General features: G+C 36.1%; 1 protein-coding gene across 7 annotated transcripts in view; it reads right to left on the bottom strand.

Moving 5' to 3' along the window:
- The window catches only part of Sbf2 (SET binding factor 2), a 497,072-nt gene that overhangs the window by 99,309 nt on the left and 382,225 nt on the right, over positions 1 to 15,538 (bottom strand). For all 7 annotated transcript variants that reach the window (XM_013148062.3, XM_013148064.3, XM_013148063.3 and 4 more), the window contains 2 exons: positions 14,557 to 14,727; positions 12,482 to 12,744 (listed from right to left, as the gene is read on the bottom strand). In XM_013148062.3, coding sequence (XP_013003516.2) covers positions 12,482 to 12,744; positions 14,557 to 14,727 — 434 coding nt within the window. The remainder of the gene's footprint in view (positions 1 to 12,481; positions 12,745 to 14,556; positions 14,728 to 15,538) is intronic.

The following is a 15,538-nucleotide window of genomic DNA, read 5'->3' as shown; positions in this document are numbered from 1 at the left end:
TCATGGGTTTATAGGAATATGTTTTGTTTTGTCTTGCTTTGTTTTGTTTCTCCCTCTAATATAGAAAGGGAAGAAATACATGTAGAGACTCATACATGCATAGAACCTATAAACAGTTCATGAGAACTGATCTTATAACACATGATGAAATGAACAACTACTTTGAAGAAAAAGAGACACTACAGTACCCTGTGCTGATCCCATAGTGTCATGATGTGAAATCCAGCAATACTATTATTCTTTATTCAGAGTGATTTTAGCCTGCTTTGGTTTGTTTACTTTTAACAAACATGAAGATATGGATAACTGCCTGTATGTTTAAGTGTATAGGGCTGTTTGATACTATTTTTTGTTGGATAGTTGAACAGAACTATCTGCAGTCTCGTTGTTTCAATGTCCACTTTGTATGCTTCACTTTTGTAACTTGAACAACTATTTGTAAGAGGACAATATGTAATTATCAACTAGTGATTTCTTACTGTTTATTTTTTCTTTGAAATTGTGTATTATTTCTACCTTTTTTCTGTTTTGTTTATTCTTTCTTTAAATAAAAAAAATGGTGCTGGAAAAATTGGCTCGCCAAATGCCAAAAATTAAAACTAGACCCATGCCTATCACCATGTACTAAAGTCAAAATGGATCAAAGATCTAAATATTAAAACTAAATCTATTGGAAGGCTAAGTAAGTAAAAATCTTGAAGATATAGGGGTAGGTAGAGAATTCATGAAAAAGAATCACACTGCATAGGAAATACCTCCCAGAAGAACTGGAATCATGTCTTATTAAAGAGTTTCTGCATGTTGAAAGAAATCTTGTTAAAGAAACCCCATAAATTGGGAAAAAATCTTAGTGAACAGTCTCTCAGACAAAGGACTTTTGTCTAAAACACATAAAGAATTTTAAAAAAATCAGACTCCCGAAATTCAAAGACCCAATCCAAAAATGAACATCTGAGATGAATACACAGTTCTCAGATGAAGAAATACAAATGGCAAATAAATACATGAAAAAAGGTTCAGCATCATTAGTCATTAGGGAAATGCAAATTAAAACCACATGGAGATTTCCTCTGTCTCCAGAAAAATGGCCAGGATCTAGAAAACTACCAACAACAAATGCTGGAGAGTCTACGGGGAAAAGGGAAGTCTCCTGCACTGTTGCTGGGAGTGTAGACTAGTGTAACCACTGTGGAGGTCAGTCTAGAAATTCCTCAAAAAGCTGAGATTGGAAGTTCCATTTGACCCAGCTATTCTACTTCTAGGCATATTCCCAGAAGAACTGAAAAAATACCACAGTGATATATGTGCACCCATGTTTACAGCAGCACAATTTGTAATAGCCAGATCTTGGAAACAACCTAAGTGTCCATCAACTGAGGAAGGATAAAAAAGTTGTGGTATTCTTATACAATAGAGTACTACTCAGCTATAAAGAATGACCACATTGATATATTTACAAATAAATAGAGTCAACTTGAGACCATACTCATAAGCAAAATAAATCAAACTCACATGTATAAATACCATATAGTCTCCCTAGTGTAAGAAATGGTAAGAGTGACATAAGAGTTTATAGTAATCGTGATTCCCCATTACATTGCTATGAAGCCTTATAATGTCTGCATTCATTAGTTGGAATGGTTTTATCCTAGATTGTTTGATTTTGTTATCTGTGAAAGTATAAACAGCTAGTGAAAAAAACCCCACCCTGTAACTGGGGATCCCCACTGAAAGATCGTGGAGACTTCTGGAGCTGGCTGTCTTCTGGAATGTTGACCTCAGCTTGTCTGATGGGTATTTGCACTGAAGGGCTTTACTCAGCCCTTGTTTTTTCCCCCAAACCCATTTTATTTCAAAGATAAAAAGTAAAAAATGTGGTCCAGGGTTTTAGCTCAGCAGTAAGCGCCTCCCAGGCAAGCTCGAGGTCATGCATTCCATCCAAGATCTGGCTACCACAAACTGTGCTGCTATAAACATGAGTGCACATATTTCACTGCGGTATGATGATTTTTATTCTTTTGGGCAGATACCCAGAAGGGGAATAGCTGAGAAACCCAATATGTGAACACAAAAGGAGCACAGTTACTGTGTAAAGTGAAGACATTACATTTAAATGATAGTAATGTTCTGCAACAGAGTAAAGATGAAAGAAAAGCAAACATCAATTCTCCAAGACAAGTTTGCTACTTATTCAGACTCATAAAAATCCTGAATTCTGAAAGTGATCATATTGCCAAGCATGGGGGTGACAATTATTGCTGAAATGGAACCAAATTCCTAATTCAATTAAACATTTCCTTCTGATGAGGCAGGGATACCTCAAGACTTCACACTCTAAGTTCCCCTTGCCCTATAGTTCCCTTGTCACAAATTGCCACTCTGCTCTTCAGGATTTTAATATTCCTAAAAGCATATATTCCCTAAAGACTGGTGATCCATTTGTTAATAACTTTTTGGCTCCAGAAATGTGTAGGATAGGACTTCTGGGAGAACATGGCGGATAGATAGCAGCAGCTATGGAGGTTCTCTGAGATACCCCGCTTAGAATCCAGGAATGGTGTGGTGTGAGGAGTACTAAGCAAGGGGAGATATACCCTGCCGACAACAGGAACAAACTAAGCTGAGAGAAACCAACTGGAAATGCAATTCTGATGCTATAACCGGAACAGATAAAATCAGCGCTGAAGCTGGAATCTGCGCCACTGCCGCAATTTGAATTTCCTGCTGCCGCTGTTGCATCCAAATCGGCATGGCAGGGAGAGAGACTCGTGAAAACTCTGAGAGTGGGAATCAGCAAACGGAGCTGAGAGCGGGACTGGCAGGGAGCCCTGCATCAACCTGCAGTGAGTGAGCGGAAGGGGGACCCTTCCATAGAGTAAGTGGCTTCAGCAAAGGACATACTGGGACCGGGCAGACTTGCCAGAACAAGACACTGCAGTAACATTAGTCGCATATTCCCCTCTCAAGCGGGATTGGTGGGGAGTGCCTGGACTGCGTGATGCTGCTGACTAAGACCCAGTAGGCTAGCTCAAGCCAGGTCCCAGCACCTGGAGGTGCACACTAGCAGTGAAGCCTTCACTAGGTGGACCTGGAGGGTGGGCCCAGCAGAGGCTGCCTAGGTCTGTGTCTCCCTAGTACACTGCAGTGGGCGGGAACACCTAGCTGGTGCAATTCAAACAAACTGTAACAGACAAAGAGAAAAAAAACTGGGCCTCCTATATTCGCTTGTATAGAAGGAACAAAAAGTATGGGAAGAGGAAGCAACAAGAAAGGGTCCTCAGTCCCCAATCCTGAGAACACTGATCCAGGAAAGGTAAACGCAAAGGAAGACAGAAAACATGCAATATCAGACATGGCACCAATAGACATAAAGCAGTATCTCCAGAGCCTCATAGACAAGTTTAAAAATGAAGTATGTAATGAAATAAAGCAAGATATAAGTAGAATAGTTAGAGAAATGCTAAGCACTGCCCAAGAAAAAACAGATGGTGGAATGGAAGAACAGAAAAAAAGGGGAGAATTGTTTGATGGAGAAAATAGAGAAAACATAGAATACGTGAAGCAGGTCCAAAGAGATTACCAGGAAACTAAAAACTCCATCGAAAGCTGGCATAACAGCTTGAAAGAAACTAAGGATAGATTATGTGACTTGGAGGGTAAATTTGTAATTTGGGAGCATGAAGTGAAAAACTTCTCTTTTTTTTGTCTTTTTCATTTTTATCGGTACCAGGGATCGAACTCACGACTGCCTGCTTGCAAGGCAGGTGCTTATGCCACTGAGCTAAATCCCTAGCCCCGTGAAAAACTTCTTAAAAATAACAAGAAAACAAACAACAATAATACAAAGGCTAGAAAGATGATAAGAGGATCTATAACTTAAGAATTAAGAACATAAAAGAAGAAGTAGGGACACAAACAAATGGACTACAAAAGCTATTCACAGAAATAATCCAAGAGAATTTCCCTAATTTAGCCAAAGGAAAGATACTCAGATGTATGAGGCATACAGGACCCCAGCCACCTACAACCCAAACAGAGCTACACACAGGCATATAATAATCAAAATTCCAGAAATCCAATATAAGAACAGAATATTAAAAGCCGTCAGAAACAAGAAACAGATTACTTACAAGGGAACACTCATCAGAATTACAGCAGACTTCTTGGCACAAACCATCAAATCATGAAGAGCGTGGGGGGAAACAATTCAAGCTTTGAAAGATAATAACCTCTAGCCAACATTGATGTATCCTGCACAACTGTCCCTAGAAATTGATGGAAAAGCAAGGTGCTTCCAGGACAAAGAGGAAGTAGGGGAATTTGCAACCACCAATTCAACTCTACAGAGAATACTGCAGGATAGTCTAAAAAAGGAAAATACCAAGACTTCACAAACAGTGGCAGAGAGGCCACAATGAATGGAGCAGAAAGTGAAATGAAGAAGACAAACTGACAACGAACGACAGAAAAAGATCTTAACAGAAATGAGGCATTGAAGATTGGATGGTAGGAACAGCTATTTTGGAGAAAACAAGACATTATAATAGCTAGTGCTGATTTAGTATCATCTTGTTTTGAAGTCCCATCAAGTTTTTATTTGTCTGTCTCCATCGGTCTTAACATGTTGCATCTTATTGGATTTTATTATATGTGATAATATAAACAAAAACTTTTACAGACAAGGAGATTATACAGAAACCATTGTTCATTTTCTGATAGTTGGTTCTAAATACCCTGTAATACTCTTGAATGGTTCTAAATACCCTGTAATTCTCTTGAATGGTTTTACATTGTCTTGATATGTTTGGTGCTACAGGATATGAAGTTATACTCAAAGATTTCAAGGAAAGAGACACTATGGTAAGTACTTTTATGTCAGGATATCTTGTGGTGAAACACTATTTTGCTTAAATGGTTATGCTTTGACCTGCGCTGTTTTGTTGTTTTGCCCTCTTTTATCTCAATCTCCTTTTTTTAATTATTTACTTTTTTATTTTTATTTTTTTAATTAAGGGAAAAATAAAAAAAAATAGCAGGATACATTATAGTAACCCACTTTGATTTCCTATTAACTTCATTTGAATTCCTGTATTGGCCTCACCATGTTGCTTTGACTGATTTTCCCCTATTCTGCCTTGCTTGATAGTACCAAGTTTGAAAGTATAGGCAACAACTGTGAAGACAATAAGATTCCTTATGACGCCCATTTTGGTTGACTATTATCTTCTTTTAAAGTCCTGTAATGTCTCCAATGTTTTAGTTTTATTCTTTACTGTTTTGTTCAATTTTATTATAACTGATGATATATGCAATTCTTTTTAAGATAGCAAGAGGCAGTATGGTAACCATTGTTGATCACCTTGTATTTTGTTTTTACATTATCTATTATGTCCATCCTTTTGATTTGACTGACTCTGTTCTGCTATGTTACATCTGGTTTTACTCTCTTCAAAAAAAAGTAATAAAAACTGTGGGAGTAATAAAACCCAAAATGTGTAATTGTCATTGTACAAAAGAAAGGAAAAAAAAAGTGCTCTGAAGGATATAACTGCATATATATTTAAGTGTATAAGATAGATAACCATATTACTGAGTTTTGTTGGATCATTGAACAGAACTGTTTCCAGTCTCACTGTTTGAAGGTCCACTTTATATGCTTTAATTCTGTAACTTGAACAACTATTTCTAAGTTAACAATATGTAATCTATTAACTAGCGATTTCCTACTTTCTGAAATTCTGTGTAACTTGTACCCTTTTCCTGTTTTCTTTTTCTCCTTAAATAAAATTTTTTTAAAAATATAAACAACTATTTAAAGAAAACAAGACATTAGAATAGCCTGTGCTGATTTAGTATCATCTTACTCTGAAGTCCTACTATGCTTCTGTTTTTCTGTTTCCTTTGGTTCTATCATGTTGTATCTTATTGGATACTATTATGTGTGATAGTATAAACAAATATCCTATGAAAAATGAGATAATATTGTCATTCTCTGCTATTTGGTTCTGAAAGCCCTATAATGCTTTCATTTTCTTGAATGGTTTTATACTGTTTTGTTATGTTTGATACTATCATATATGAAGCTATGCTCAACTATTTCAAAGAAAAAGACACTATGGTAGTTACTTTTAATTTTGGGTTGTTTTGTGGTAAAATGCTGTGTTACTTTGCATTGTTCTAATCTGATCCCCTTTATGTCTTCTTTTGTCTTAATCTCTTTAAAAAAAAAAAAAAGACACAGAAAACTGAGGTCAGGTGGAGCCCTTCTCCTGATGGGAGAAAGGAGCTGCCCAACACTTGGATTGCATTTATTTATACAATCAGCATATGAATACATTCATGAAGAGTTTAAGGGGAGGGTACAATCCGAGACAGGAAGCATATCTAATCTATAGCACAAAGGTATTCCTTGATGGCTTCAGGGCAACAAAAGGAAACTGTGTATATTATCTCAAGTGAAGGTCAAGTCACTGTGTGCATCAGATCTGTAAGCTGTGCACACCTCTCATGGTGCCTTGCCAAACTCATGAGAAGCAGTGGTCTGGTCCTAGATACTTGAGGTACAGACAGATTTGCCCCTAACAGAAAACAATACAAAGAATCAGTGAATCAAAGAGCTGTTTTTTTTTTAAAGATTAAATAAATGGAAAACCCTTAACCAACCTTATCAAAAAGAAAAGTAAAGAAAACACTCAACCTTATCAAAAAGAAAAGAGAACACTCAAATTGATGCAGTTAGGAATGAAAAGAGTGAAATCAAACAATCCTGCAGAATTCTAGAAGATCATCAATAGCTACTTTGATAATCTTTGTTCTAATAAGATGGAAAACACAAAGGAAATGGACAGATTCCTAGATACATACAAATTACTAAATATGAATCAAGAAGATATAGGGCAAGGCAGGAGGCATCTCAATTCCTGACTTGAAACTATACTACAATGCTATAGTGAAAAAATCAGCATGGTAATGGCAAAGAAATAGATCTGACGATCAGTGGAACAGATTAGAAGACGCAAACACAACTATAAAGGCAATTACCCACGTTATATTTGACAAAGCAGCTAAACATTTTCACTGGAGAAAGGATAGCCTCTTTAATAAATGGTGTTGGAACCATTGGCTTTCCCCATGCTGAAGACTGAAACTAGATTCATGCCTATCACCATACACTAAACTAAGGTCAAAATGGATCAAAGATCTAAATATTAAAACAGAAACACTAAATCTATTGGAAGACAGTGTAGGCAGAAATCTTGGAGACACAAAAGTAGGAAGAATTCAGAGAATTCATGAACAAAATGCACCGTACAGGAAATACTTCAAAGAATCAACAACTGGGATCTCATTTTATTAAAATGTTTTTGCACTTCAAAGGAAATCACCAACAAAGTGAAAACCCACAGAATGGGAAAGAATAGCTGGCAATCCCTCAACAAAGGACTTAAATCCAGAATATATAAAGAACTAAAAAACATCAAGCCCCTCAAATTCAAAGACCCTTCCAAAAATGGATATCTGAGATAAACACACATTTCTCAGATGAAGATACACAAATGGTAAATAAACACATGAAGAAATGCTCACCATTACTCATGATTTGAGAAATGCAAATTAAAACAGCATTGAGATTTCTTCTCACTGTGGAAAGAATACCTGCCATCAAGAAATCAACTGATAAAAAATGGTGAGGCTGTGTGGAAAAAAGAACACTTCTCCACTGTTGGTGGGAGTGCAGGCTGTTATACTCACTATGTAAATCATTATGGAGATACCTCAAAACACTAAGATAGAAGTTCGATTCAATCCAGCTATTCCCCTCTTGGGTATTTTCCCAGAAAAACTGAAAAGGTCATGTCACAGCAATATATGTGCACCCATTTTATAGCAGCACAATTTGTGATAGCTAAATCTGGAAACTATTGAAATGTCCATCAACTGCAGAGTAGATGAAAAAGATGTGGTATTTTAATACAATGGAATATTACTCAGCTATAAAAAGATGTTCTTGAGACCTTTATAGGTAAATGAAGGCAACTTGAGACTATCTTCGTAAGTGAAATAAATAAGACTCACATTTATAAATATCACGTTGTCTCTCTAGTGTAAAAAATAATAATAAAAACTGAAAGAGTAATAAGAGCCAAAATGTATAACAGATATTGTAAAAATGAAAGGGAAGGAAAGTGATCTAAAGGATATAACTGTATGTATGTTTAAGTGTGTAAGATAGATGGACTATATTACTAAGTTTTCATTGGATCATTGAACAAAATGGTTTGCACTGTCAATGTTTGAGCATATCTATCTACTTTGATTTTGTAACTTGAACATTTCTAAGAAGACAATATTTCTAAGAAGACAATATGTAATTTGTCAACTAGTGATCTCTTGCTGTTAATATTTTTTGAAATTCTGTATTATTTCAACCCTTTTTTATTTTTTTCTTTAAATTAAAAAAAGGAAGAAGATATAGGCCAGTGGTAGCTCTGCTGGCCAAGGAGAAACAAGAAGGAAGGTAGGCAGCACTCTGTGTGCCAACAGTGGCCTTGCTGGCTGGGGAGAAACATGAAGGAGGCCATTCCCCTCTCCCCCACCACCGGGTGATGGGGACAGCCAGCACATGGGCTGGGAGAGAAGAACTGCCACCTCCCCTCCTCAACTCCTTGTAAGTTAGGAGCTGATTCAGAGGAACACAGGCTGAGATGGTAACAAGTGAAGTAAAGAAACAACTTAACATTTGTATTATTTGACTGACTTTGCAAGCCTAAAGCCAGTCCTCTGAGCAACTACTTAGAGAATAATGATATGCAATATAGTACCTATTATGGATTTACCACTGTTTTGTTTTGTTTTATACCCTTTAAAATAAAAAAGAAGACATAAAGATCCTAAATAACCCAGTATCAATTCATGAAATTGATGATGTAATTAAAAGCCTACCAACAAAAAGCCCTGGTCCTGATGGATACACAGCTGAGTGGTACAAGAAATTTAGAGAGGATCTACTGCCATTACTCCTCAGTCTCTTTAATGAAACTGAAAGGGAAACAGTAGTCCCAGACTCACTCCTGAAAACAATCATTACCCTCATCCCAAAACCAGAGAAGGATTCAACCAAAAAAGATAGATACAGATCAATCTCTCTAACAAATACTGATGTAAAAATCCTCAATAAAATACTAGCAAACAATGCAGCAAATCATCAAGAACACTATACACCATAACAAAGTACATTTATCCCAAAGATAAAGGGATGGTTCTACATATGCAAATCAATAAATGTAATGCACCATATCAAGAGAATTAAGGACAAAAACCATATGATCATCTCAGTAGATGCAGCAAAAGAATTCCACAAAGTCCAACACCCATTCATGATTATAAACTCTATAGAAAATTGGAATAGCTGGTCTATCTCAATTTGATAAAAGGCATCTAGGACAAACTAACAGCCAACATTATAGTAAGTGGTCAAAACCTGAAAGCTTTCACTCTAAAATCAGGAACAAGACAAAGATGTTAAAAAAAAAAAAAAAGACGTTGTTCACTATACCCACACCTCTTGAGTATCATTCTAGAAACATTATCCAGAGTAATTAGACAACAGAAAGAAATACAAGGAATAAAGACAGGAAACGAAAAAGTTAAATTATTACTACTTTCAAATGACATGATATTCTATATAGAAGACTCTCAAAACTTCACTAAAGACTTATAGGCTTAATAACCAAATTCAGTTACTTAGCTGGATACAAAGTCCACACTCAAAAATCAGTAGTATTCTTGTAGAAAAATAAACTCATTGAGAGAGAAATTAGGGAAAATCACACTTTTCATGATAGCACCCAAAAAATGAAATACTGAGGAATCAATCTAACAAAGGAAGTAAAGAATCAGTCTAACAAAGTAAAAGATCTCTACATTGAAATCTACAGAATTCTGGAAAAGGAGCCTGAAGAGGATAACAGAAAATGGAGATATCTCTTGTTCTTGGGTAAGAGGAACCAACAGAACGAAAATGGCCATATTCCCAAAATTGTTACATAGATTTAATGTGATCTCAATCAAATACCAATAGCATACCTCACAGAATTAGCGAAAACAATCCTAAAATTCATTTTGAGCCAGAAGAGATCTAGAATAGCAAAGCAATCCTGGGCAACAAAAGCAAGGGAGAGAGTAACACAATGTCTGATCTGAAATGGTACTACAGAGTTAGTGTGATAAAAACAGCATGTTAGTGCCAAAAAGAGATCACAGATCAATGGAACGGACTAGAAGATGCAGAAACAAGTCCAAACATATTCAGTCACTATATCTTTAACAAAGGGGCCAAACATTTTCACTGGAAGAAAGATAATTGTGTCAATAAACAGTTCTGGAAAAAACAGCTTTCCACATACCACAGAATAAAATTAGACCCATGTGTCTCATCATGCAGTAAACTAAAATCAAAATGGATCAAAGATCTTAGTATTAAACCCAAAACACTAAACCTGTTAGAAGAGAGAATAGGTAGAAATCTTCAAGACACAGGTGTAGGCAAAGACTTTACAAACAAAACCATGATCACACAGAAAATATAACAAAGAGTCAACAATTGGGACTCATCTTAATAAAAAGTTTTTGAACAGAAAGAGAAACCACTAACAGATTGAAGAGACAACCCACAGCATGGAAAAAAAATTTTTATCAGTTGTTCCTCAGACAAAGGACTAATATCTAGAATACATAAAGATCTGAAAAAAAATCAGACCCCTCCCCAATGTAATAGGCATGGGATGAATCCACACTTCTCAGATAAAGATGTACAAATTAATAATAAATATATATAAAGCATGTTCAACATTACATCATTCAAGAGTTGCAAATTAAAACAACACTGAGATTCTATTTCACTCCAGAGGGGCTGGCTATTATGAAGAAATCAACCAATAACAAATGCTGGTGAGACTGTGGGGAAAAAGGAACCTTTCTCTGTTGTTGGTAGAGTGTAGACTGGTGCAACCACTGTGGAAATTAGTGTGGTGATTCCTCAAAAAATTAAAAGTAGAGGCTCCATTTGACCCAGCTCTTTTCCTTCTTGGTATCTTCTCTGAAGAATTCAAAGCATCGTACCATACCCATGTTTATAGCGGCAAAATATGTAAAAGCTAAATGTTGGAAACAGCCCAAATGCCCATCAACCAATGAATGGATAAAGAAGATGTGGGTTTTTTTTAATACAGTGGAGTACTACCCTGCCATAAAGAAGGCTAAGTCTGAGATATTTTTAAGTAAATGGATGCACTTTGAGACCATGCTCTTAAGTGAAATAAATTGGACACATGTAAATATTGTATAGTCTCCTTGCTGTGAGAAAAAGAAAGGGAACCTAAGGGGTAAAATGTGTAACAGATATTGTGAAATAGGAAGAAAATGGGAAAGGGAACTAGTGAGAAGGGAGGAAAAAGGTAGAGAAGGCTGGGGATTTAGCTCAGCGGCATAAGCACTTGCCTTGCAAGCCGGTGGTCAAGAGTTCGATCCCTGGTACCGATAAAAAAAAAAAAACAAGAAGTGATCAGCCTTTATGAAAAAGGAAACAATGATAATAAAAAGAAAAAAATGGAATCAATCCTTTTGTAAATAAGGAGGGGAAGAGGAATTGAAGGGGAAGGGAGGAAAAGGGGAAAAAGAATCAAGACATATGTACAGGTACAAATTTCATATGATGAATGTTATTGTTATATGTATCTAAAATGTACCAATAAAACTACATAATTAAAAAGCTGTTTTAATATAAATAAAAGTAAAAAGAAACAAAGAAACCTCAATCAAGTAAGAGAATGATCCTTTGAGTATTTCAGAGTATTCCAGATTGAGGCAATAACAAGTACAAAAGCACTGAGGCAGGATTGTGCTTGGCGTATATATGAGAAGGCATTAGCAGTTGGAACATGACGGTTGATGGAAAATGATAGAAAACCAGGTCAAAGCCACTGCCAGGACACAGATCATGTTGGGCTTTGTGGGTCATGGTAAAGACTCTGGATTTTATCTCAGTGAAACAGGAAGGAAGTCATTGGTGCACAGAGAAGAAGGCATCATTGAGGACATGATTAGCTAAATTCCAAAAATAAGCTGAGGAAAAGGAGGCATACGAAACACTGGCAAGATAAGAGTTCACTACAACTTTTTCAGAATGCTTTCTATAAATTGCTTTAGCAGAATGTGACTCAAGGGATGGAGCAGTAGTAGGTGAGACTTCTGGAAAATTAGGTCATGAAAGAGAAAATACATGGGAAGAAGTTAAGAATAGTGGGATGAAATGAAGGTCTTTTAATACAGAAGAGCTGTGCAAAAATGAAGATGGAGAAAATGGTTAATTTTTGAAATATGTACAGCAATTTTAGCCCAAAATGTTTTGCATTTTTTGCTAAGCCAAAACTCTGGTCCTGAAACTGTAGGAAGAGGGTCTCATGTACCCACATTTCTGTACCTGTTTGTGACAATGCTGTTGCTTCCACTCTCCCAGTCACCTGGTGCTGACGCTCTCAGGAGCTTGTTTTTACTTGTGTCTAGTGGAACCAGTAAGTTGACCATAAGATTTGCAAAGTGAATGGCCTGACTGAAGACAGTGCTTTCTTCATGTTGCACCAATTCTTGCTGAGTTGATTTGTTCAGAGTGGGCCAAAGGCGAAGCTGCTCAGCCGCCAGGTCCATGGCGGTCTTCTCTTGATACTGGTCATCAGAAAGCTTATCCTGAAAAAAGGAAACACAAGACAAAGGAGAGAACCCATCACTCAAATAAACTTCAAAAACATGGATGATTTTTAAAGTATAGGTGCTCTCTTAGGAATATTCTATGTTTCTGCATATTTTATTAGCATATACTATAGGGTAAATATATTAAAATTGATTATATTGAGAATCATGAAAACATGAAGTACTTGTATCACCAAAAATGAAAACACATTAAAAAAAAATCTAACGAGCACCATAAAGCAAAAACCTAGTTGGTTCCCTACACTCCCCAGTTCAATAAGTTTTCAGTAGAACCATGTGAAGAACTGGAATACCTATGTCATATTTGTACCTAGACAGGACTCAAATACAGACTTCTTTAGAATGGAGGACACAGAGTTTGCCACAGGATTGCTTTATGAATGTTCTTGAGATATAGGATGTTAGCATTATAGTTTCTTAAGAAACTATCAAAAACAGATTGACAGCACAATTACTTCTGCAGTATGACTTCAGTCTAATAATTTTTACTCTGCTACAAGTTACCTCTTAGTCAAGTACATTTGGTATATTTAAATTAAGCAAACAAGTTATACTTGTCTGTACAATAACAATTTAGAATATCAGACAGATATTAATGCTGCATGTTATTAAGGGTCTTGTTCTTATCACATAATAATATGTTTAAAATAATATAAAGCATAAAAATATTTGACGGTGTTTTTGTAGATGTTTAGGATCATTTATCTTACATAAAACAATTTAAAATGGAAGATCATGGAAAGGCTTATCAATGATGTATTCACTTAGCACACAATTAAAAATTACTTGTCAGTACCAATAATTAGTCTTTTAGGCTGTTTTAAGTTTAATTCATGAGGGTGATCATTTTCAACACCTTTTATTTAATATTACCTAGGTACTCTGTAATGAGCTTTTACATGTGAGAAATTAAAATCTTATAATAATCGTATCTATTCATTTATTTTAGCAATGATGCAACAGAACAAAGAGGTAACATATCTTGTCTAAGATCAAACAGCTAGTAAATGACATTTTACTACGTTAGAATATTTTTAAACTAAGAATAATTCTTTTGATTTTAAATATTTCTTTAAAAAATGCTATTAAAATATAAACAGAAAGAGCTATATCTATTGCCTGCATACTTTGGAGCAGATCTACTGAATTTTTCTTTTTCTTTTGTTCTTTCTTTCTTTCTCTCTCTTTTTTTTTTGGTCTTTTTGAGACGGTTTCGCTATGCAGTTCGGGCTGGCCTTAAACTCACTTTGTAGCCCGGTTCAACATTAGCCTTGAACTCACAGTGGTCTTTTTGCCTCAGCCTCCCAAGTGCTGGGACTATAGGCGTGCACTACCATGCCCAGCTACAACTATTTTAAAGTTAATTATCTTCTCTTTCCTTAACTTGGATCCTTGCACATGCTAGGTAAGTACTCTATGGCACTGAGCTATATCATCCTCTGCCCTAGAGTCAATTAGTATTTCTTTAAGGAAGTAAGTTGCATGATACTTGCACCTAGCTATACTTTTAGGTTTGTTCCTTATGTTCAGTTTTCTATTAACTGTTTCCCAGGAATTGTTACTTATTAAATATAATGAAATAATTCTAGTGGAAATGAACTGTATTAAGAAGTTATTACAGAAAAATATAATGTCAGAAAGCAACAAAAGAAAAATATTTACCTTTGGGTTCCCTAAATTAAACTCAAATATACTAGTGGGAAGGGTTAGATTCACCTGTATCTGGAAAAGCTTTCTTTACAGTGAGAAGAATCCTAGTCTTACACAAGGATTTTTCTTTTCTCTTACCTTGTGTTTTAGATATGGAGCATGATTGTCTTCTTTTGTTGAAAGATACAAGGAGCGGACTTGTTCTTGCACTGCACTGTAAAAAGTTGTTTCCCAAAACTGCTGATTTGTCCAAATGGGATGATCCTGTACGCAGGTGTAAGCAAACTGGTTGACTCCAGGAGCAAGTTTCTGTGAGAGTACAAATATCTATCACCATTGGGCTGGCAGAGTTATGACAGTTCATAAAGTCATACAAGTGATTAAAGGATTTCTCTCAACTCTTAGTGATCAGCATCTTACTCATTATTTTTTTTTTTGTCTTTTTGAGACAGGGTCTCACTATGCAGTCCAGGCTGGCCTTGAGCTCACTTTGTAGCCCAGGCTGGTCTGCAACTTGTAACAATCCTCCTGCCTCGGCCTCCTGAGTGCTGTAATCACAGGTGTGAGCCACCATGCCCGGGTAATATCTTACTCATTTTTAACTGGCAATCTTGGGCTTGCCATCAAATCCTTTAGTGTCTCAGTTATAATATCAAAATGGGCATTTTAGCAACAGCTTAGGAGTCAAAAATATTACTTCGTGAATTGGAGAATATATAAAAAGTACCTAGCACTGTACTGTACACATACAGTAGGCATTGTAACAGTCATAATTAGGACATACAATAAAATTCATTAAGATCTAAACATAAAACTCCTAATAATTTATAATTTATTTGATTTGATTTTAGAGTACATAAAAAACCCTGGCAATGTCAGTGAACTTATACTTCAGCTTTATAAATAAATAAGAGCAAATGTTGAGCTTATGGCTGAAGGAATTACACCTGCCCTATTCCTCACCCTAACCCAGCGACGGCAAACCTTTTCAAGCTTTCAGTGATAAAGCAGCACATGTGCCACTTGCTTGCCACTACTTCTAGCTCATTACCTCCCCACCATGGCTACTGTCACATACACACAGGAAGACTTTTCTGGGCTTCAAGAGCATTTTGTGGTA

This window comes from Cavia porcellus, unplaced genomic scaffold (assembly GCF_034190915.1).
Source record: "Cavia porcellus strain 051 isolate PalLab524CR breed Dunkin Hartley unplaced genomic scaffold, mCavPor4.1 scaffold_6, whole genome shotgun sequence".
NCBI classification, from domain to species: Eukaryota; Metazoa; Chordata; class Mammalia; order Rodentia; family Caviidae; genus Cavia; species Cavia porcellus.
Note: the sequence above shows the minus strand (reverse complement) of the source record. Positions and strands in the feature narration are given on the sequence as shown.